The sequence below is a fragment of the Nicotiana sylvestris genome, chromosome 10, assembly GCF_000393655.2.
Source record: "Nicotiana sylvestris chromosome 10, ASM39365v2, whole genome shotgun sequence".
Classification (NCBI taxonomy): Eukaryota; Viridiplantae; Streptophyta; class Magnoliopsida; order Solanales; family Solanaceae; genus Nicotiana; species Nicotiana sylvestris.
The window spans coordinates 131,003,304-131,025,762 of NC_091066.1; the positions used below are offsets into that span (position 1 = coordinate 131,003,304).

At 38.3% G+C, this 22,459-nt stretch overlaps 1 protein-coding gene across 1 annotated transcript; it reads right to left on the reverse strand.

The window, feature by feature from the left end:
- Positions 1-16,641: 16,641 nt before the first annotated feature.
- On the reverse strand, positions 16,642-22,142 carry LOC138879956 (intracellular protein transport protein USO1-like). Its single transcript, XM_070159606.1, has 5 exons — positions 21,731-22,142; positions 21,263-21,381; positions 20,580-20,713; positions 17,776-18,133; positions 16,642-16,956 (listed from the first exon to the last, which is right to left on the reverse strand). Exons 1-5 carry the CDS (start codon positions 22,140-22,142, stop codon positions 16,642-16,644), a joined length of 1,338 nt encoding a protein of 445 aa, XP_070015707.1.
- Positions 22,143-22,459: the final 317 nt, after the last annotated feature.

Genomic DNA, 22,459 nt, shown 5'->3' on the forward strand with positions numbered 1-22,459 from the left:
ATTCCTTAGTGTAATTCATTTGACAAATGATTGTGCCCTTTTCTTATGGCGAAATACGTAAACGGCCCCTTTAAGTTGTCCTTTACGATCAAACAAACACCTCAATTGACTCATTTACCATTTAAACATTTCAAGTAATTATTAAGAGTATCAAGTAAATACCCGAGTGCTGATGACTCTATGTGTGAGCTACACTTGCCAATGACATGTTAAATGAACCAATTAAAGAACGAAACGTGTAAATTGTAATAAAAAATTGACACATAATTAACAAAAAAGAACATACATTAAAGAAGAAAGAGAAACCCTTTTCCTTTACTTTTGCTAAGACCATCACTATCCCTCCCTCCTCCCCCTTCGGCCCTCCCCCTTCCCCCCTTTTTTTTATCTTCTTCTTTGCACCAGTCGTATACACCATCCCTTTTTCTTAAATCCACCCAACAAATTAATACTCATACCAATATGAAACAACAGAGAATAGCCAAATAGAGAACCCACTAAGGGATCATTAATTGACATCATCGGAAAAGCTCATTATGCGACCTCCATCGTCAAAAATTTGTTCTCCAAGTAAAGCTAGAAAACGACTCTACTAGAATCTTCAATCTTCTATCCATTAGTTTCCTAATTAAAAATTTGGGCTTATATGACTTTTTCTCTCTAATTTGTTATTTTTGGTGTAAAATTATTCTTAAAATTTCTACCACAAAAATGAAATGGGGTGGAGAAATTGTGTTTTTATGGTGAAGATGAGAGTGACAAGACTACTAAGAAAAAAAATTGTTAGTTTTTCGCATCTCTTGTTGCTGTATTTTTGCTGCTTCCTTCACTTGATTTGGGACTGATTTTTGGTCGATGGAACTAGGCGGAGCTCGCAATAGAGTTTTGTAGTGAAAGGTGGCAGTTTCTGGTGGTTTCCGGTGGCTTAGTCCGAGATCTAATGGCTAATTTCTGGCCTCTATGGTGATTTTATGGTGGGTTGAGGTGGTTTTGTTGAGAAGAAAAGAAGAAAAGAGGCTAAGTTCTTAGTTATTTTTCAAAGAAAAAAATATTGGGCTGAAAAAATGACTTCACGCGCCCAAAACTTTGTTAGCAAACACACATATGCCACATCAGAACCATGTATTTATTTGATACACTTAATAAACATTTGAAGTGTCTAAATGGTAAATGGGTCAGTTGAGGTGTTTGTTTGATCGTTAAGGACAACTTAAATGGGCCGCTTATGTATTTTGCCTTTTCTTATTGATGAATTTGTAGTCAAGGAAGAATGCAAGTTTCCCCATCATACTCATTTCTAACTCACTTTGCATGAGATTTCAAAAATCCTTACATAGAGTAGGGTTAGTACTGCCAAACATAATATCATCGACATAAATTTGAATAGTGAGATTACATGCGGAGGATCTCTTAATAAATAATGTCGTATCTATCTTATCTCTCATGAATCCATGATTAGTTAGAAAAACGCTCAGCCTTGCATACCGGACTCGAAGAGCTTGCTTAAGTCCATGGAGGACTTTAGTCAACTTATACACATGATAAGAAAATTGTAAGCTTTTAAATCCAGGAGGTTGTTTAAATATACCTCGTCGTCAATAAAACTGTTTAAAAAGGCACTTTTATCATCTATTAGAAATAAGTCAATAACTTTAGCAGATGCATAAGATTGAAATATACAAATTGATTCTAACCAAGCTACGAGAGCAAATATTTCATCATAGTCGACTCCTTCCTATTGTGAGTAGCCTTGCTTCTAACCACTTTGCCATCTTCATTCAACTTGTTTCTGAATACCCATTTGATTCCAATGATTCCAGCATTTGCTGGCTTACGTACCTATTTCCATACTTGATTTTTATCAAACTATCTCCAGAAGAGGAAAGTCAATATAACATGTGTCCAGGAGACTAGGTGACTACGATCGAAGGCGATGGATGCAGATGAGTTTAAATTATGGTATTTTGGAGGCATGAAGGGTAAGAACGAAATAGGTATTTTGGTGGACAGGGAACTCAGAGAGACGATGGTAAAGGTCAAGTGGGTGAATGATAGATTGATGTCTATCAAGTTAGTGGTTGAACAACTCATTCTGAATGTCATTAGCGTCTGCGCATCCCACGTGGCTTGGATAAAGAGGTTAAGAGGTGTTTCTGGGAGGGTTTGGATGAGGTTTTGAATGGTATTCCACCCACTGAGAAGTTATTTATAGGAAGGGATTTCAATGGGCATGTTGGGGCGACTGTTGGTGGCAATGGCGAGGTTCAAGCGACTTCGGCTTTGGGGATAAGAACAGAGGAGGTACTTCACTGTTGGATTATGTTAGAAACTAAGCGTCTACCAGACTATATAGAGAACCGGGTTCTCTATGAGTTTCCACTGAAGATACTGATGAACCGAACTGTATAGCGATCGGGTCCTATATCAGTTTGGTACAGTGCTAACTGCGGAACCAGTATGTAGATGAGACACAGGATAAGTTCCCACTGTATAGAGAACCAGATTCTCTAGCAGTTCCTACTGTAAGCAACAGGCTGTAAAACCAACCAATACAAGGAATCAGGTTCTCTAATTGTTACCACAGTAGCTCGGCAATATGTAAAGAACACAGAGGATTTTTACGTGAAAAAATCCCAACTCAAGGGGATAAAAACCACGACCTACACTTGTAGGCTTTCAACTTCACTAACTTGTAAACACCTATTACAAGCCACTTTATAATAACTCTATTACAAAAAGTTCTACTAACTTGTGATACCCTTACCAAAGCCACTTTGTGACTCCTGAGTTACAAAGAATTTAACTAACTTGTGACGCTCTCACCACAAGCCACTTTGTCACTTTACAGTTACAAAGGCTTTTACACACTCTAACTTGTAATAACACTTATTACAATTCACTTTGCAACTCTCTAGTTACAAAGACTTTAGCTTATGACTAAACCTAGTCACAACGTAAACTGAAAAGTTTACGGAATTTGGGTTTCCTAAAAATGGCTTCTAAGATAGCAAGATAGGAGTTACAATGAAGAACAAATAACAAAGACTCAACAAACCTAAGGACTTAAGATATCTTTGATCTTGGATCAGGTCCTTGAGGTTAAAGCAACTTTGTTCTTGAAAGAGGTTGTTGCAAACACTTGAGAGAGAATTTTTGTTTCTGATTTTGCAAGTCTTGGAGAGGGAGGCCTTGTGTCTTGCACCGGGTTTATATTACTAAAGACATCACCTTAGTGATGTCAATTCACAATGGTGATGTCCAATCTTGGTTAGTACATACCCCTTCTCAATAGGAAGTGACTGTTGCACTGTCTACAGAACTGTTGCGTGTACAGTTGCAGGTAGTCACTTTTTGCAGCTGCTTTCCTACTGTATTGTTGACTTATTCTTCTGTTAGGGGAACACCAAGGTATTAGGTCCCTAATCTAGTTTCTGTGAATCTAAAGACACACTGCCTAGATTATCTTAAGTCGACTATCTTGAATGATTGTACCAGGCATGCTTCGGGTCCTTTATCTGGTTCTCTCATAAAGTAAGGTGTTTTACCTTCCTTGATTGTGTTTATGCATGTGTGACATCACTTAAAATGATGTAAGCAAGGTAAGTAAAGAGCCTTCCACAGAAAGGTGACTACTGCACTGTTCCTGTGCAGTAGCGTGTGTAGCTTTCCTGTTGGAGAGTTAACTTTACACAGTCTCCTCGGGAACTGGTAGGGACCGGGTCCCTCGGCTGTTTCTTCTACTCTTCCTCACTGAGTCATTGTTGTCATCTTTGAGTTCCAAGTTCTTTTCTTTCTTTGGTTCTCTTCTTTCACTGTCTATCTTCCTCTTCATCTCGTAGGTCTTCAGATTTCCAACCAGCTCTTCTATGGTCAGCTCCTTCAGGTCCTTTGATTCAGTAATAGCATTTACCTTACTTTCCCAAGGGCTGGATCCCAACCTGGAACTTTGTGATCTCAAGGTCTTGTAGATGTGTAGCAGGTTCTTTATCTGGTTCTGAATGATAAGTTTGTTAGATCATCAAAACATAAAGTAAAGTACTTGTGTACAAGGTACTTGTAACCTATCAATTTCCCCCTTTTGATGACGACAAACTTAGAATTTATATTCCTCCTAAGAACCAGATCTCCATATCGTTCCCCCTATGGATCAGCCATATTCCCCATGAAAACCGAACCTAAGGAGCCAATCACAACTGTTCCTCAAGACTGTTTGGCAAATCATCAAAACTCAAAGTTTCATAACTTATCAATTTCCCCCTTTTTGATGATGACAAACCCAGAATTAATATTCCTCTTGAGAACTAGATTCCTCACATGTTTCCTACGGATCAGACCTAAAATCAACATATTATCAGCAATGTCGTTCCCCCTACGAAGCAGAGCTATCTCTTGAGAAGCAGAGAACTAGATTCCTCATATATTTCTCTGCATTATCAGCAACGTCCCCCCTGCGAAGCAGATCCATCTTTCATGGACAACATTAACTTCCCCCTTTTGACATCATAGAAAAGAATGACAGAAGAAGTACTACCAAAAAGAAGTTCAGCAACATTAACTCAGACCACTTGGGCAACACAACATAAACAATAACAAGAACAACAAGTGAATGTTAGTGTACAACATAGAGTTGTTGCCCATAGTGAAGTAATTCTAATAAAAGCACAGTAGTTTCAACAATCATAATATGACAATTTAAACAACTGAAGTACCAATGTCATCAAATATAGGGATCAAAAGAAGAGAAGAATTCAAGGGAATTTGGAAGGAGTGAAAGATATGGATCATTGGGCAGGATGAAAAGTAAGGGGCTAAGGCCTTGATGAGCTTGTCCATTTGTTCATTGACTCTCCTTTGATCAATGATCATATTCTCTCTCAGTTCCTCCACCTTCTTCCTCAATCTTTCATTCTCACCCTTCAATTTAGCATTCTATTCACCCGAGGGTCTTCAAGGACCAGGTTCTCAACCTATTTGAGTAGGTTGAACCATCAAACAGATCACCAAGAATCTCCCCAATCATCGTCTCATCAAGAACATACTCAGTCCCATGCACATATAACATCATAGTATCACGTAAAACATAGAAGTTTTTACTTCTTCTTCAGAAACATTGGGACTTAGAGGAACAAAAAGGTGATTCTATCTTTGGAACTCAACAATATTGAGAAGTTCCTCCATTTTTTCAGCAATATTAGAGTCAACATTCTGCCTTACAGCACCTTTTGAGACTTCAACGTCTTCTCCCTCCAAACCTAATGGCTTAACCTTTTGCTTCTGTAAGGAACCAGGTTCCTCACTTACACTACCCTTTCTATCCCTGAGCAGCCATGTCTCCCTCTTCTTCTTCCCAATTTGTTTACCCTTATCATCTGCTGCATCTTTCTCAGCCAGCTTTCGTTTCTCTATTTTTTTAATTCTTTCTCAAATTGGAGATTTTTCCACTTCATTCTCTCTTCCACAATCACCACATCAGCAGGTCACACCACTTCATCATCAATCAACCTACTTTTCTCGATCATCTTTACTAGATCGGAAGTTCGTTTAAACACAAAACTCAAAGAGAAAAAGATCATCATTAAAATTGACTTCATGAGAAGGACTTGAGGGATCAGGTTCCTCATTCAGTCCTCACATTTACCAATTTCTCCATCCTTCAAGACTTCCACAAATCCAACCATAACTTCAGCCTCACGCTCTAGAATATTAGATCTACCCTGTTCCCTTTCAGTTAAACTTCCATCAAAATCTACCAAAGACTTCTTAGAGTTCTGATTCTGATGGAGTTAGGTTTTTTGAAAGTGAGAGAGTTGGGTTCACTTCTGGCATATTTGGAAAGAAGGATTATTTTGAGACAAGGTTGATTTTGGTTTTGAAGAAAAGAATCGGTTTTGGTTGGGTGTAAGATAGAGAAGTGTTTTTTTTAGGGCAACGGGTCAGTTCAGAAAACGTTTAACATTTTGGACTTCAAAAGGTAGGAGGAGAGGCAGGAGAAAGGTAGAAGTAAATTAATGACATGAAACTTCAGCATCTTAAAAAGGCATATAAGTATTGGAGAGACTACTAACCTGAGTCACAAGAACCAGGTTCCTTGACGGTTTTTGAAAATTTTGAGCAAAGACTCCTAGAAGTGCAATGTCACTCTTACTTGTTTTGTCCTAAAACTGCCATATGTGTATACCTGTAACAGTATAGATTTGAGTTAGATGTCGTCGAAAAACACTTTTTAGCATTGTACCTTTCCTTCTTAACATAGCCAATCATCGAGGGACCAGGTCCTCAGTTGAGCTTGATCAACCCCAACTCTAGACGATTTCTTTCAAAAAGTTCCCTGCACAGTGTAAGTGAAGATGTCTGCTACCTGATCCTTTGTCTTCCAGAACTTCATACAAATCAGAACATTTTTAACATTGTCCTTGAGAAGATGGTGTCTGATATCAATATGTTTTGTCCTCTTGTGTTGTACCGGGTTCAAGATATAAATACATCAAAGTCTTAAAGATGTTGCTTGATCTATAGTGAATGAGCACAACAAGAAGCAACAACCACGTATTCAGTTTCAGCAGTAGGAAGAGCCACACAGTTCTATACCCTATTAGATCAAGCATGACCTCAAAAAATGTGTCGGTCTAGATATTTTGTTTGTATCCACCGGATATTCAACATAATCAGCATCAGCATATCCAACCAAGTTAGAGTTATCAACTGAGGGATAGTAGAGAACTAGGTCCTACATCCCTTTGAGATATCTTAGGATTCTCTTGGCAGCTTTCAGATGAGATTCCTTTGGATAGGATTGAAACCCGGCACACAGACCCACACTAAAAACAATATCTGATATGCTACAGAGGTGACCCTATGATACCTCTATACATGGTCTAATTTATAGGGGAACCAGGTTTATCCATTCTAGACAAGTAGCTATGGTTATGGGAGTGTCAATGATTTTTGATGTCTCCATGTCAAATCTCTTCAGCAGATTTTTGATGTACTTCCGTTGTCTTATCATTGTCCCCTTGGGAGTTTGCTTCACTTGTAAATCTAAGAAGAGATTAATATCCCCCATCATACTCATTTCTGACTCACTTCCCATGAGTTATGCACCTTCTTCACATTGGGAGACAACTGTAGCTTCAAAGATGATTCTATCAACATAGATCTGCACAATGAGTAGGTTCCTTCCTGATTTCTTTCACTCTAAGCACGGGGAGCTTGGCTTTCATAACAGTTCTGTCAGTAGGTCATGGAACCAAGTTCTACATACTGTTCCTTTCAAGTTGACGGAGCTCTTCTTGCATAGGTGTAATCCACTCAACATCTTCCAATGCTTCCTTGATATTCCTAGGCTTTATTTGAGAGAGAAAGGCTGAGAAGGCAAGTGAGTTTCTTATCTTTGATCTGGTTTGAGTTTCTCAGTAGCTGGAGTTCCATGTACAACATCCACAACTCTATTTTCTTCTTCAGATATTGTGATTAAGGGACCAGGTTCCTCTATGTCGGCTGACGTTTCATCTTCAGTTCTGAGGAAGAAGGTCCATGTAAATCTGGAGTAATCATCCACACTTATGAGAATATGTACCTCTTTCCTCCTCTACTTGGAATCCTCATAGGTCCACATAGATCCATATGGAGGTGATCAAGTGGCCTTGAGATAATAACTTCCTTTTCGGGCTTGAAAGAGGATCTGACTTGCAGTCCTTTTACACATGCATCACACACCCTGTGATCCTTGAAGCTTGATTTGAGCAGACCATAAACCAGGTCCTTCTTGACTAATTTGTTCAGCATCATGAAACTTGCATGACCTAGCCTTCTGTGCCATAGCTCAGCATTATCATTAACAACACTCAAACAACCAAGATCCCCTTGTCACAAATTTGGGAAATACCCAGCATAATCTCTTAGAGGACCAGGTACTCTACTGTTCAATGGAATCATACTGTTCCCGATCCTTCCAATCCCAAGAATGTATCCCTTCTTACCATTTTCAAAGGATACACTCCCTCTTCGCAGGGCCTTCAGTGAAAGGAAATAATTTGTTTTTCTAGTTATAAGCTTCGAGCAGTCGCTATCCACGTGCCACTATTGACTGCTCCCTTTCACTGTTCCCTACACACTTAAGTCAATGATTAGACTTAGGAACTCAAGCCAGCTTGGGTCCCTTATAATGATAGAATAGGCGGATCAAACTTCTTTTTGTCCATGCAGGCAGCACATATTTTCTTTTCAGGGAACCAGGTTTCTCATCAGTACGCCTTTTTTCAATAAGGACTTTGTTTTTCTGTAAAGACTAATTTTTAACTTTACAAAAGTCCTTGTAATGACCTGTTTGACCACAGTAAGTGCACAACCTATTATTAGCCACAGTTACATACTTTCTATGGGGATTATAGGAGGTTTTAGCCTTTTGGAACCCGATGCCTTGCATGTTCCCACCATTACTCCCGTATATAGACATTATCACATCAGAGGACCGGGTCCATTTTAATGACTTATCAAGATCAATTTTAACCCTTTTTAAATCCTCCTGAAGTTGTCTATTCTTTTCAAGCTCAGCAACAAGACTTGTTTTAATTTTCTTAAGCTCACTCTCAAGCTCAAGTTGAGCCTTTCTAACCACTTCCTCTCCCTCAGTGTTGTCCATCCATTTTTTTGTTTGTTTTTTCAACAAGTTGTTTTCTCTAATTAATTCTTCCATTTGTTCCCTTAAATCATCAAAGGAAACTACCATATCATCCCTTTCTTGCTCAGTAGCTGCAATTTTCTCTACTAGAGTATTCTTTTCTTTGCTAAGGGTTTCTATGGTTTCCTTCAAGTCATCAACCACTATCATCAAATCATCTCTAGGCTATTCAGCATCTCCTATCTCTATGATTAGGGCATCTTTATCATTAACAAAATTATAATATGTATCAATAGAACATTTGCTAATGACATTAATTTTATCGAAGAGTAGGACTTCAAATTTCTCTGAACATCCCTGAAAGTTACCTCATCATTGTCATCCTCTTCATCCTCATCGAATTGAGCCATCAATGCAAACAATGAATCAAGTTCCTTTGCTTCATTTTGCACTGCCATCATGGAGCTGCTTCCTGCACCTGGTTCCTTTTCTGATTCACTGGAGGAGTCTTCCCATGCAGCAAGAGCTTGCTTCACAACATTGTCAGCTGCTCCTTTTCGGCTGAATCGTTTGTCAGGAACCAGGTTCCTTTTTGCTACTTTGTCAGAGTTGTATTTGTGATGCTCTTGTTTCAGAAATGGGCAGCCTTTGATTAAGTGTCTAGGCTTTCCACACTTATGACAACAATCATTTCGTTTGGAATTCCTGCTGGAACTTCCTTTCTTTGGGATCCTACCATTGTTGTGAACCATCTTCTGAAATCTTTGTAGTCTATTGGTTGATTGACTTTCCTCAAGGTTTGGTGGAGCAGCCATGTAGATCCTTTCTAGGTGTTAACCTTTTAGAAAGAACCTGCTCTAATACCAACCATTAAAAATTAAACGTCCACCAGACTGTATAGAGAACCGGGTTCTCTATGAGTTTCCACTGAAGATACCGATGAACCGAACTGTATAATGATCAGGTCCTATATCAGTTTGGCATAGTGCTAACTACGGAACCAGTATGTAGATGAGACATAGGATAAGTTCGCACTGTATAGAGAACCTGATTCTCTGGCAGTTCCTACTGTAAGCAATAGGCTATAAAACTAACTAGTATAGGGAATCAGGTTCTCTAATTGTTACCACAGTAGGTCGGTAGTAAGTAAAGAACACAGAGGATTTTTACGTGGAAAAATCCCAACTCAAGGGGACAAAAATCACGCCCTAAACTTGTAGGCTTTCAACTTCACTAACTTGTAAACACCTATTACAAGCCACATTATAATGATTCTATTACAAAGAATTCAACTAACTTGTGGTACTCTTACCATAAGCCACTTTGTGACTCCCTAGTTACAAAGAATTAACTAACTTGTGATGCTCTCACCACAAGCCACTTTGTCACTCTACAGTTACAAAGGCTTTTACACACTCTAACTTGTAATAACACTTATTTCAAGCCACTTTGTAACTCTCTAGTTACAAATACTTTACTTATGACTAAACCTAGTCACAACGTAAACACTTATTTCACTTTGTAACTCTCTAGTTACAAATACTTTACTTATAACACTTATTTCAAGCCACTTTGTTGCAAGCACTTGAGAGAGAATTTTCGTTTCTGATTTTGCAAGTCTTGGAGAGGGAGACCTTGTGTCTTGCACCAGGTTTATATTACAAAAGACATCACCTTAGTGATGCCAATTCACAGTGGTGATGTCCAATCTTGGTTAGTACATGCCCCTTCTCAATGGGAAGTGACTACTGCATTATCTATAGAACTGTTGCGTGTATAATTGCAGGTAGTCACTTTCTGCAGTTTCTTTCCAACTGTACTGTTGACATATTCTTCTGTCAGGGGAACACTAAGGTATCAGGTCCCTAATCTGGTTCCTATGAATCTAAAGACACAATGCCCATATTATCTTGAGTCGACTATCTTGAATGATTGTACCAGGCATGCTTCAGGTCCTTCATCTGGTTCTCTCATGAAGTAAGGTGTTTTACCTTCCTTGATTGTGTTTATGCATGTGTGATATCACTTACAATGATGTATGCAAGGTAGGTAAAGAGTCTTCCACAAAAAGGTGACTACTAGAGAGTTAACTTCATACAGTCTCCTCGGGAACTGGTAGGGACCGGTTCCCTTGGCTGTTCCTTCTACTATTCCTCACTTGAGTCATTGCTGTCAGCTTTGAGTTCCAAGTTCTTTTCTTTCTTTGGTTCTCTTCTTCCACTGTCTATCTTCCTCTTCATCTCGTAGGTTTTCAGATTTCCAACCAGATCTTCTATGGTCAGCTTCTGCAGATCCTTTGATTCAGTAATAGCATTCACCTTACTTTCCCAAGGGCTGGATCCCAACCTGGAACTTTGTGATCTCAAGGTCTTGTAGATGTGTAGCATGTTCCTTATCTGGTTCTGAATGGTAAGTTTTTTAGATTATCAAAACATAAAGTAAAGTACTTGTGTCCAAGGTACTTGTAACCTATCAGATTATGCTAAGGCTGTTTAGTTGGTGATTGTAAACTCTAGTTTTCTATAGAGGGATGAGCATTTGGTTACTTTCTAAAGTACATTGGCTAAGACTTAGATTGATTATCTTCTCCTCAAGAGGTGTGATAAAGGGATGTGCAAGAATTGCAAGGTTATCTCGAGTGAGACCATCACGATACAACATAGGCTCTCGTGATGGACGTTGATATCATGATAAAGAGTAAGAAGAGGGTTGACCAATGATCAAGTGGAGAGCCTTGAATAAGGATAAAGCTAAAGAGTTAGAAGGGAGGTTGATGTCTACGAGGGACACAAGTGGTGTGTAAACAATGATGGCGAACTATATAAGGGAGGTCGCAAGATAGGTTTTAGGGATAGACAGATTACTTTGGCAGGCACAGAGGCAACTGGTGGAATGTAGAGGTCCATGAAAATGTGGAAGCTAAGAAAGCGGTGTACCTAGGCTTAGTGGAGAGTGCAAACGAGGAGGAGAGGAGAGGATAGGAGAGGGAACAAAAAAATATATAAAAAAAGCTAGGAAGGAGGTGACGTTAGTGGTCGTGGAGGCTAAGACTGCAATGTTTGGTCGTCTGTATAAAGAACTGAGGGACAAAGGCAGGGAAAAGAAGTTATTCCTATTGGACAAGGCGAGATAGAGGAAGGCTCGTGATCTGGACCAAGTGAGGTGCATCAAGGACGAGGAAAGCAGAGTGTTGATGGAAGAGGCTCAAATTAAGTGGAGATGGCATACTTAATTTCATAAACTTCTGAATGAAGAGGGGGACAAAGACATTGTGTTAGGTGAATTGGGGTACTCCAAGGTTATCGAGATTTTAGCTACTGTAGAAACATTAAGGTTGAGGTGGTCGTGGGGGCTATGCGTAAGATGATCAGGGATAGAACGACCAAGCCAGGCGAAATTTCGGTAGAATTTTGGAGGTATATGGATAGAGCAGGCTTGGATTGGTGAACTGGGCTATTTAATATTATTTTCAGGATGAAGAGGATACGAAATGAAAGTAAGTGGAGTAAGATGATACTGTTATACAAGAATAAAGATGATATCCAAAATTATAACAACTATAGGGATATCAAATTACTAAGTCATACCATGAAAGTTTGCGAGAGGGTAGTGGAAATAATGGTAAGGAGGTCGGTGTCTATATCCGACAACCAGTTCGGGTTCATGCCTGGTTGTTCAGCTACAGAAGCTATCCATCTTATTAAGGTTGGTTGAACAGTACAGGGGCAGGAAGAAGGATTTGCACATGGTGTTTATTGACCTAGAGAAACCGTGTGACAAGGTCCCTAGGGATGTTATTTAGAGATGCCTGGAGGTAAAAAGGTGTTCCGATAGCTTATATTAGGCTAATTAGTGACATGTATGATGGAACTAAGACTTGGGTTAGGACAGCGAGAGGCAACTTGGAGCATTGTTAATTGTTATGGGGTTACACCAAGGATCTACGCTCAACCCATTCTTATTTGCCCTAGCGATGGACGCACTAATAGGCCATATTCAAGGGGAGGTTCCACAGTGTATGTTATTCGCTGATGATATAGTTTTGATTGATGAGATGCAAGGTGGCGTTAACGAGAGCTTAGAGGTTTGGAGATAGACCCTCAAGTCTAAAGGTTTCAAGTTGAGCAGGACTATGACAGAGTACGTGGAGTGCAAGTTCAACAACGTGTTGGGGGAAGCGGATATGGATGTGAGGCTTGCCTCACAAGTCATTCCCAAGAGAGGAAGCTTGAAGTACCTTGGGTCGGTTATCTAGGGGGATGGGGAGATTGACGAAAATATCACACACTGTGTAGGGGTAGGGTGGATGAAATGGAGGCTAACATTTGGCATTTTGTGTGACAAGAAGGTGCCACCGAAACTTAAAGGTAATCTCTATAGAGTGGTGGTTAGACCAGCCATGTTGTATGGGGAAGAGTGTTGGCCAGTGAAGAATTCTCATATCCATAAGTTGAAAGTAGTAGAAATGAGGATGTTGAAATGGATGTGTCGGCACACTAGGCTAGATAATATTAGGAACGGAGATATCCAGGTGAAGATTAGCATGGCTCCCATAGAAGACAAGATGCGAAAAATGAGACTTAGGTGGTTCGGGCACGTATAGAGAAGAAGCCTGAATGCCCCAGTAAGGAGGTGTGAGTGGACGGTTTTGACGGGTATGAGAAGAGGAAGAGGGCGACCTAAGAAGTATTGGGAAGAGGTGATCAGGCAGGACACTGCGCTACTTCAGATTTCCGAGGACATGGCCCTTGATAGAAAAATGTGGAGGTCGAGCATTAAGGTTGAAGGTTAGGAGGTAGTTAAGCATTTTTCTACTTCGTACTGGGGGTGAGGCAATTCTTTGTCTTATACTGCTAGTGGTTCATGTTGTGTCCTTACCACTTCCTCGTGTTCGTAGCACCGTGCTATTGTTACTGCTTTTACTTCTATTTGCTGGTTCTTACATTATTGGTATTATTTTTCTGGCTTCTGTTATTGCTACTAACTTACAGTCTCTTTTCGTCTTCTTAAGCTGAGCATCTATCAGAAACAACCTCTCTACTCCTCCGTAGTAGGGGTAAGGTCTGCGTACACACTACTCTCCCCAGACCCCACTTGTGGAATTTTACTGGGATGTTGTTGGTATTGTTATTGATTTTTATCAAATTGATCAAGTTGTTTTTCCATAGCTTGTACCCAGCTAGAGTCCTTAAAGGCTTCATCAACTTTCTTCAATTCTAGTTGAGATATGAGAGCAATGTTATCCTTTTTCTTGAGAGTTCCCCTGATTTTCATTCCATCGTTTGGATTTCCTATTATAAACTTCTGTGGATACTTTGGTTCACTTCTCCATTCATTTGGTATTGTTTCAGCTTGCTGAGTAGTCGACTCATTTTGAGTATCTTTGGTAGGTCTTGGTTAATATCTTCATCACCTGTAATGAATCCATTCTCGGCCATAGGGTTATTCATCAAAGATAACATGAACTGATTCTTCTACACACAAAGTACGTTTATTATAAACGCTAGATGACCTACTATTATTTGAATATCCAAAAATATACATTTGTCACTTCTTGGATCGAACTTACCAATATTTTCCTTACTGTTGTTATGAACAAAGCATTTGCTTCCAAAGGGATGTATGTAGCCAATGTTTGGCCTTTTGCCCTTCCATAGTTCACATGGAGTTGTCTTCAGAATAGGACCAACGAGCATCTTCTAAGGATATGACATGTTGTGTTGACTGCCTCTGCCCAAAAGTGATTTGGTAAAGAGTGCTCTAGTATCATTGTTCTAGACATTCCTTGCAGGGTTCGATTTTTGTGTTCCACTACTCTAATTTGTTGAATTGATCTAGGATTTGAGAAGTTGTGAATGTATCCTTTGATGTTTTATACTTCAATACCACACAACAGGAGGGTGATTTGTGTGGTGTCCAATTTTCGCGTGCACTGGATTATAGAATGACATGGTTCTTCTATGTGTTCCTTAAACTACAATTGCAGAATAAGTCATGTAGAAAGTAAAGAACAAAAATATTTTTACATGGAAAACACCCGGTTCAAAAGGTAAAAAACATGACCTACTTACCGGTAGGATTTTTCCCAACACTTCAGTACAATTCTGAGTCAAACAACAATGTTTACAAACTCTTGCAAACCTAAGGATTAACTCTAACCCTTGTAGCAACATACCACAGGCTGTTGCGACTACTTCAAGTTAACTCTAACTTGAATGATACAACTCAAGTACCTAGTACAAATGCTTCTAAAGAAAAGGTGAAAGGTACAACTCAAAATCTCCTGCTACAATTGAACTAGAATTAAAGACAGACACATGAAACTGATTCTTCAATTTGATTTATGTAGCTTTAGGTTTGCACTCTTGAAACTCACAGGAATTTCTCACAAAATGCCTTGCTACGTTTCTCCCAATTCTTGCTTAACTTCAGTGTGTGTGCGTCACCACTTATACTTATCCCTTGCACGTGCATGCCTTTTGCTTGATTCTGATCATAACCTGTGTACAATGTCCATGGACATGATTCATGCATGTGTTCATTTATAAATCATCAAAACCAAAACCCCTCAGTTAACAAATTTTTCCTTTTTGATGATGACAAACTGTGTGCTTTTCAGAAGCATGGAACCTGTTTCAACTCCGCTCAACATCAGATACAATATTAGAACACTTTCCATTTAAAGTTATAGTTCATCAAGGACCTGGTTCATTAGGTTATAAACATCACAGTCCAAAGCAAAAACATCCCTTATCTTCCATCTTTTGGTATTATCGAAAAGTTGCATAATTAAGTCAAGTAACCGGATTTTAACAGATATTACTCATGGCCACTGGGTCTACTTCAAATGCAATAATGGATATAATTTTCTCTTTTTCAATCTAAGAATATTAGCTATCTAAGACATATCAACAATCAATTAGAGCAAAAGCAGTGAATGTTATTGATTGATAAGATCCTTTCACAAAGCATAAGAAGAAATAAAAACATAGAACCATGAGGAAAAAAATAAAGAAATCTGACTTGGGTCACTGGTTATAAACTGGGCTAGGAAGCGTATAGGACTGGGAAGGACCAGGTTCTTGGTTCTTAGCTTGAAGCAGCTTCAACATGTCTTGAAGAATCCTTATTCTTCTCTTTCTCCTTTGCAAGCTCAGACTAGAGAGAGTCTCTTCCAACTTCTACTTCAGCCAACTGTTTCTTCAGCCTTCCAATTTCAGCATCCTTAGCCCCACTTTCCTGCTCCAATGCTCTAACCTTGTTGTTCTTAGATACCCTCTTGGATGAACCAAGTTCTTTGGGTAAAGTTTGGAATTGGTAGTCATAATTAGTCAAAGTTCCATCCCTAAAGTAGTCTTTACTAATACAAACATCTCATTTCTTGAGGTGAACCTTAAAGTAGTCAAGCACAGTAGTTAGGATAAAGTCATAGGGAATGAAATGAGTCTTGGTGCCATAAACAACCCTATGAAGGAGCTGGATTATAAATCCTGGCTAATTAATTTGCTTCCCACTATCCAAGCACTCCATAAGGACCAGGTCCATGAAGGTTGCAATATGACTTCTTTCCTTCCTGGGAAGAGCTACTTTATTCACAAATTGAAAGAGCACTTTGTGAGAAAGCTTCATCTCACTCGTGTATACAGCCATGGGTTCTTGCTCCAAGTCCTTATCAGCATACTTCCTAGTGATGGCCAGTAAAGTAGGAAGATTTTCTAGACTAGGCCATTTTAGCTTGGTATAATCATTCTACCGCTCAGCAGGTATACCTAGAATCTTCCCAAGCTCTTTATCATTAAAGCTGATTTTCACTCATTTCACTTCACTGTTGAGCCTTCCATCATCAATTTCACAATTCCAGTCCTGGCCAACCTTCCTTCCAATTGAAGGACCATGTCCTTCCATCCTTGTAACTCCAACAATACCATTCCTTCTTCCTCCATATCTCAAAGAAGCATACCCTTCAGAATAGTTCTTTTTTGGAATTTCACTAGCCTATCTTTTTCTTTATCAGTCTCCTCTTATTCACTTTCTTTCTCCACTACTTGAACTTTCTTTGATTTTATAGCATACCTAGTTCTTTTGGACAAAACAGAGTCTTCTGCCTCAATAGACATTTCTGAAGACTTCTTCTTAGAAGTATTTATTTTCTTAGCACTAGGAGTGACAACATCCAGTTCCTCTGTCTCATCCTCATCATGAAGGACCAGGTCCATCTCTTCAATTTGAGTTTCCTCACTTGTTTCTCCAATTTTCTTCTTCCCCTTGACAACAACCTTCTTGGTACTCTCAGCTAAGGACTTTTTCAAGTTGGCCTCACTCTGCTTCTTCTGTCTCTTTTTAGTTCTTCATCTTGCGGGAGGAGTCTCTACAAGGATAAAAGAGGCAGCCTTTCTTTTTTTGCCACCCATTTAGGGGTGGGCATATATCGGGTAAAACCAATAACCCGAACCGTTAATTATTTATTGGATTATCGGTATTGGCTTATTGGGTTAACGGTTCGGTAACGGGTAAAAAATTTTTTTATTAGGTTATCGGTTCGGGCTCGGTTTGGCAATTTTGTTATTGGGTAAAATCAATAACCCAATAAGGGTTAACTAATTTACTAGTTTACCCTTAAGTATATACATATTAGGGTTTCATATACATAGTTCTCACTTCTCAGTTTCTCCGCCTCACACCCTGTCGCCCTCACCAGTTCTTCGCTAGATGGATTGCCTTTGCTTGCAAATTCAACCATTGATTTTTAAATCAAAGTTTTTCTTGGAAGACTCAAGTCAAGTTTCACTAAGATGGAACTTTAACTGGTTGTCCTGTTACTCAATGAGATGATGTGGGTGCTTTTGGCAGCAAGAAAATCTTACAATTAGAAAAAACATTTTCTATCAAAATAATATTGATCAACTGAAAAGGAGAACGAATGCCAATATATCTAAGCAACATAAAACAGAACTATTCTCATTTGCAGAATCTGTTTTAGTTTTATCTTATCGGGTAAACCGATAACCGAACCGATAATGATCAATAACAGATTAATCGATAACCGATAACCAATATCTTATCGGTTTAGTTATCAGTTTATCATATTTATAAACCGATAACTGATAGGTAAAACCGATAATATTCATAACCAAACCGAACCGACCGATGCCCACCCATACACCCATTGCCTTTTCAGGGATAATCACTATTTCACTTTTCTTTTTCTTTGGGTTGTAACTATCAGACACTTTCTGCAACAGATCATGAAGGGGTTCCTTTCTAGAAGGAACAAGTTCTTGGAACCTTTTCCTCAACCTAACCAGCCCCTTTGTTGCAGTAGTGTCCCCAGAACCGCTACCTCCTACTTCAACAATTTCTTCCTCATCAACACTCTTTTCACTCCATAACACCATTGCCCATATTTTATCATTCAAACCAATATGAGTAGGTGAAGTAGATCCAACCAATCTTTCTTCTTCCTTTCCCCTCACATCAACTTCAATACCCTCACTCTCTTTTCTTTTTCTTTTCCTTTTCAATGTTTACCATCAATTTTGATAGTACCAATAGTTTTTACACCAACAATTGAACCAACCAACACAAACCTAGTTTTAATATTTTCTACAATTTTAGAAGCAACACAAAAATTTTTAACCCAGAAGTTACATATTCAGTTTCAAATGAAACTAGTTGTTCCCCCTCAGTCACAGAATTGAAGGAATCATCAGATTTTTGAGGTTCTTCTGCTTGACTGGCTTGTAGCATCTCATTCAATTTATTGGCATGTTCTTTACTTGCTACTATTTTGCGTGCAATCATATTGACGTGCATTTTTTGGGGGGTTTGAGTGGTTGAAGTTGTGGGTGAAGGTTCTTTGGGTGATGAAGAAGGATTCTCAGAATTCTTAGGGTTTTCAATTGTATTTTTTGTTTGATCAGTCTGGAAGGTTGAAAGAATTTGAGAGAGATTTGGGGTTTTGGTGTTTTGATCGTTTAACGTTTTGGAGAGAAGAAGAGGGGAAAGTTGAATCAATCTAAAGAGAGAAGAGTTTAAGTGTATAATGGCAATTTTTGAAGGTTAGAAGTCTTTTTTCCTTGGGAGTGTCAGTTTGAAAAGACGTTGGACTCTTCCCCAAAAAATTCGGCAATTATGGCGCATGGGTTTAGTGGTGAAACTGGTTCGTTTGTAGCTGATTGGTCCAAAAGAGTTTGGGATAAAGTGGGACTCTTTTCAGATCATGATTCATATGCAGTTATTTCAACTTATGCAGAATGTAGAATACATACCTTATAAACTCGATGAACCAGGTTCTTCATTGAAAGTTCTCTTGTGTAAGATTGAATTTTCCAAAAAAGTAAGAGTAATATCATTAGACATCAGTGCGACATATCAGTACATGGAACAAGAGTATACTAATAAAAGTATGAGACTGAGCAATATCTAATCTTATTATTTACAAAATTCACAAATTATCCAACCAATCAATGAGCTAGAACCAATTTCTTTTAGATGATCTTAATCATCCTTAATTCTAACATGTTCCTTTCAAAGTGATCCCTACTCAGTTTTTATGAAGATGTCAGCAATTTGCTTATCAGTAGCACAAAATTCCATAGTGATAAAACCCTTATCAAAATTACCCCTCAGAAAATGATGCCTAACATCTATGTGCGTAGTTCTTTTGTGATGAACCAGGTTTTGGTCATATTAATTGCACTAGTATTGTCCTAAAAGATAGCGATACAATCTATATCAATTCCAAAGTCCATTAATTGTTGTTTAATCCACAATAATTAAGCAAAGCATGAGGAAGTATCCATATACTCAACTTTAGCAGTAGATAAAGCCACATAATTTTGCTTTTTAGTCGCCCAAGATACAAGACATGAGCCAAGAAATGTGCCATACCTGAAGTACTTTTTTTATCCACAAGAAAACCTGAATAATCAACATCAATATATCCCAATAAATTAAAATTACTACCTTTTGGATATCATAGGCGAAGATCAGTTGTGCTTTTTAAGTATCTAGCAGAAAGTCATTTTATGATCGACAGATGAACCAGGTTCATCCAAATCCAATTTTGTGGCTGTTGCTATAGGAGTGTCAATTTCTTTAGGTGCTCCTTCACTGTTTTATTGTTGAGGAAAAGGTTCATGGATAAGTTCCTTCGAGGTTTGATGATCAATTCCTCTCTGGTCCATTCCCCTGTCAGGTTGTCCTGGGCGAAGGACCTAGTCCATCATTTGTTCCTTCTTGTGAGTCAGCTTAAGGCTGGTCTATGGTTTTATCATTTGAATTTCTTATCAGCCCAATCTCTTCATTATCTTGTTCCTGCCTCTCAAAAAGTATGTTAGTTTTATAAAAAAACAATATGTATACTTTCTTCTACACATATAATTCTTTTATTGTATATCTTATATGATTTGCTATGTGAAGAATATCCCAAGAATACTCTCTCATCACTTCTAGGATCAAACTTTTATGGGGAGTCTTTTCAATTATTGTGAACAAAGCACATGCATCCAAATGCCCTAAGATAGGATATATTTGACTTTCTCCCTTTAAGTAACTCATAGAGAGTTTTGTCAACAAGAGGTCTAGTCATACACCTATTTATGATATAGCATGCAGTGCTCACAGCTGCAACTTACTAGAAAGTAACAAGGTCCTGGCCATTTCCTCCAAAGTCTTATTCTTTATTTTAACTACTCCATTTTTGAAGTTATAGGAACAAAAGATTATGATCTATGACATGCTCATCACAAAATTTAGAAAACTTAGTATTCTCAAACTCAGTACCATGATCAGACCTAATTGATGCAAGTTGATTACCTAATTATTTTTGAGTTTTTCTAACAAATGAAGTGAACATGTCAAATGATTTATCTTTAGATGTTAAAAATAGTGTCCAAGTAAATCTAGAGTAATCATCAACAATCAAATTTATCTACCTTCCCAACTCCAATGATCTCACTTTTCTTTTCTTCCAATGGAGACATTACCTCCTTTAAAGGCCGCAAGTGAAAAGAACTGGTTCTTGTTCCTTGTCATGTGCTTTGAGAAACCATTATCCATATACCATATTTTGCTGATCTCCTTCACTTGGACCTGCAAAAGGAAATAGGGGGTTAGTCTTAGGAACCCAAACTAGTTTGGGTCCTATTCTATAGGTAAAAGGATAAATCATATTCTTCTTTGCCCAACTTGGCAGACTATTCTTCCCTAGAACAAAATTTTTGTCCCTTAGACTTGCTTTTTCTTTTCCTACACATTCACTCTTATAGTGTCCAGTGTTACCACAGTGAGTACAAATATTATTCTCAGAAAGTGTGACGTCTTGCTTTTGGGATCCCATTTATGTGCAGAGTTCCCAAAGTCAAGTCCCCTTCTGTTGCTATTATGGTATTCTTGTAGCCATTAAAGTGCATCAGAGGACATGTTATATTTACATGTTCTATCTAGATCATGCTTAACCATAGACAAGTCATCTTTCAAAGCTCTTACCTATTCATCCCTTTTATATAACTCATCTTTTACATTTCCTAAATCTTCTTCTAGTGTGAGTTGTGTGACACTAGCTATTTCTTTACTTGTTCCTAACTTCAATTTCTTATTTTCATATCTAAGTTCTAAAATAGTTGTATCAAGTGCATGAACCTGGTTAGTCGAAGCATTATTTTCATTTTCAGTTTCACAAGTTCTAAGTTCCAGGTTTTTGCACTTTTCTTTCAAAATGACACACTCCTTTGATACCTGTTCCTTTTCAGTATTTACATCTTCAGAATGCTCAATTAACTCCAGCAGTAATTCAAATAATCTTTCCTTAGAAATAAATTTGATCTTATTATTTAATTGAAGGACACTTACCTTAAGTTCTTTATCAGATTATCCAATAGCCATTAGAGCTCGTTCATCATCATCATCAGAACCATCATTTGAGCTATTTTCCCAAGTAGCGACATTGCTTTGGTTGATCTTTTGTTGCTGTTTTTCTTGGGATGAACCTGTCCCTTCTTCTTGTTCCTTTGTTCAACTCTTTCCTTTTTCTATTCAATCTCCCACAAAGGACAATTCTTGATCATGTGATCAGAATTTCTACATTTATAGCACCTATCACTCGCCTACTTTTCTGGAGCTTTGGCCTTGCTCTAGCTTCCATTTCTTGAAGAACCTTTCCTCTCCTTAGGTACTTTTTTAAGTCTTTGGTGATCATTTCCATTTCATCATCTTCTAAATCAGAACCTTCAGTGATTCTAAGATCAAGATTCCTTTCCTTCTTAGGTACATCCATCATTATGGTTTGACTCCTAAGTTCATAAGCTTTGAGATTTTCAATCAACTCATCCAAAGGAAGTGTAGTAATGTTCTTTGACTCCTGAATGGCAATAATCATGCTTTCCCAAGTGACTTGTAAGACCCTAGTTAGAATCTTTTCAACCCTTTCTTCTTCAGAGATAGTCCTTCCAAGAGACTTTAATTCATTTGTCAAGGTAGTTAACCTTGTGTATATCTTCTGAATGTTTTCTCCATCCTTCATGACAAAATTCTCATATTGTGAAAACAACAAAATTCCTCTTGATCTTTGCACTTGGTTGTTTATTCATGGGCTACTTGCAGTGTGTCCCATATTTTCTTGGCAGTGGAGTAGCCTTAGATTATGTTGTGCTCATCAGGACCAAGTCCATAAAAAAGTCATTTCTTGGCTTTAGAATGCTTCTCCCACTTCTTCAAATCCTCAGCAGTGCAGCCAACTCTTGTCTTTGGAATATCCTCACCTTTAGCATTTTTCTTTAGTGTTGGCAGTGGGCCATCATTGATTATATCCCACAGCTCATAATCTTCTACCTGTAGATG

What these genes read in the sequence shown, in the direction of transcription:
- LOC138879956 (XM_070159606.1), bottom strand. Translation starts at nt 22,142, where the DNA reads ATGAAGGATGGAGAAAACATTCAGAAGATATACACAAGGTTAACTACC. An exon ending in ATAATGCTTCGACTAACCAG is followed by an intron (nt 20,714 to 21,262) that starts GTTCATGCACTT and finishes TTCCTTTTGCAG; the next exon opens with GTCCAAGTGAAGGAGATCAG. An exon ending in AAAAGGCAATGGGTGTATGG is followed by an intron (nt 16,957 to 17,775) that starts GTGGGCATCGGT and finishes AGAACTAAAAAG; the next exon opens with AGACAGAAGAAGCAGAGTGA.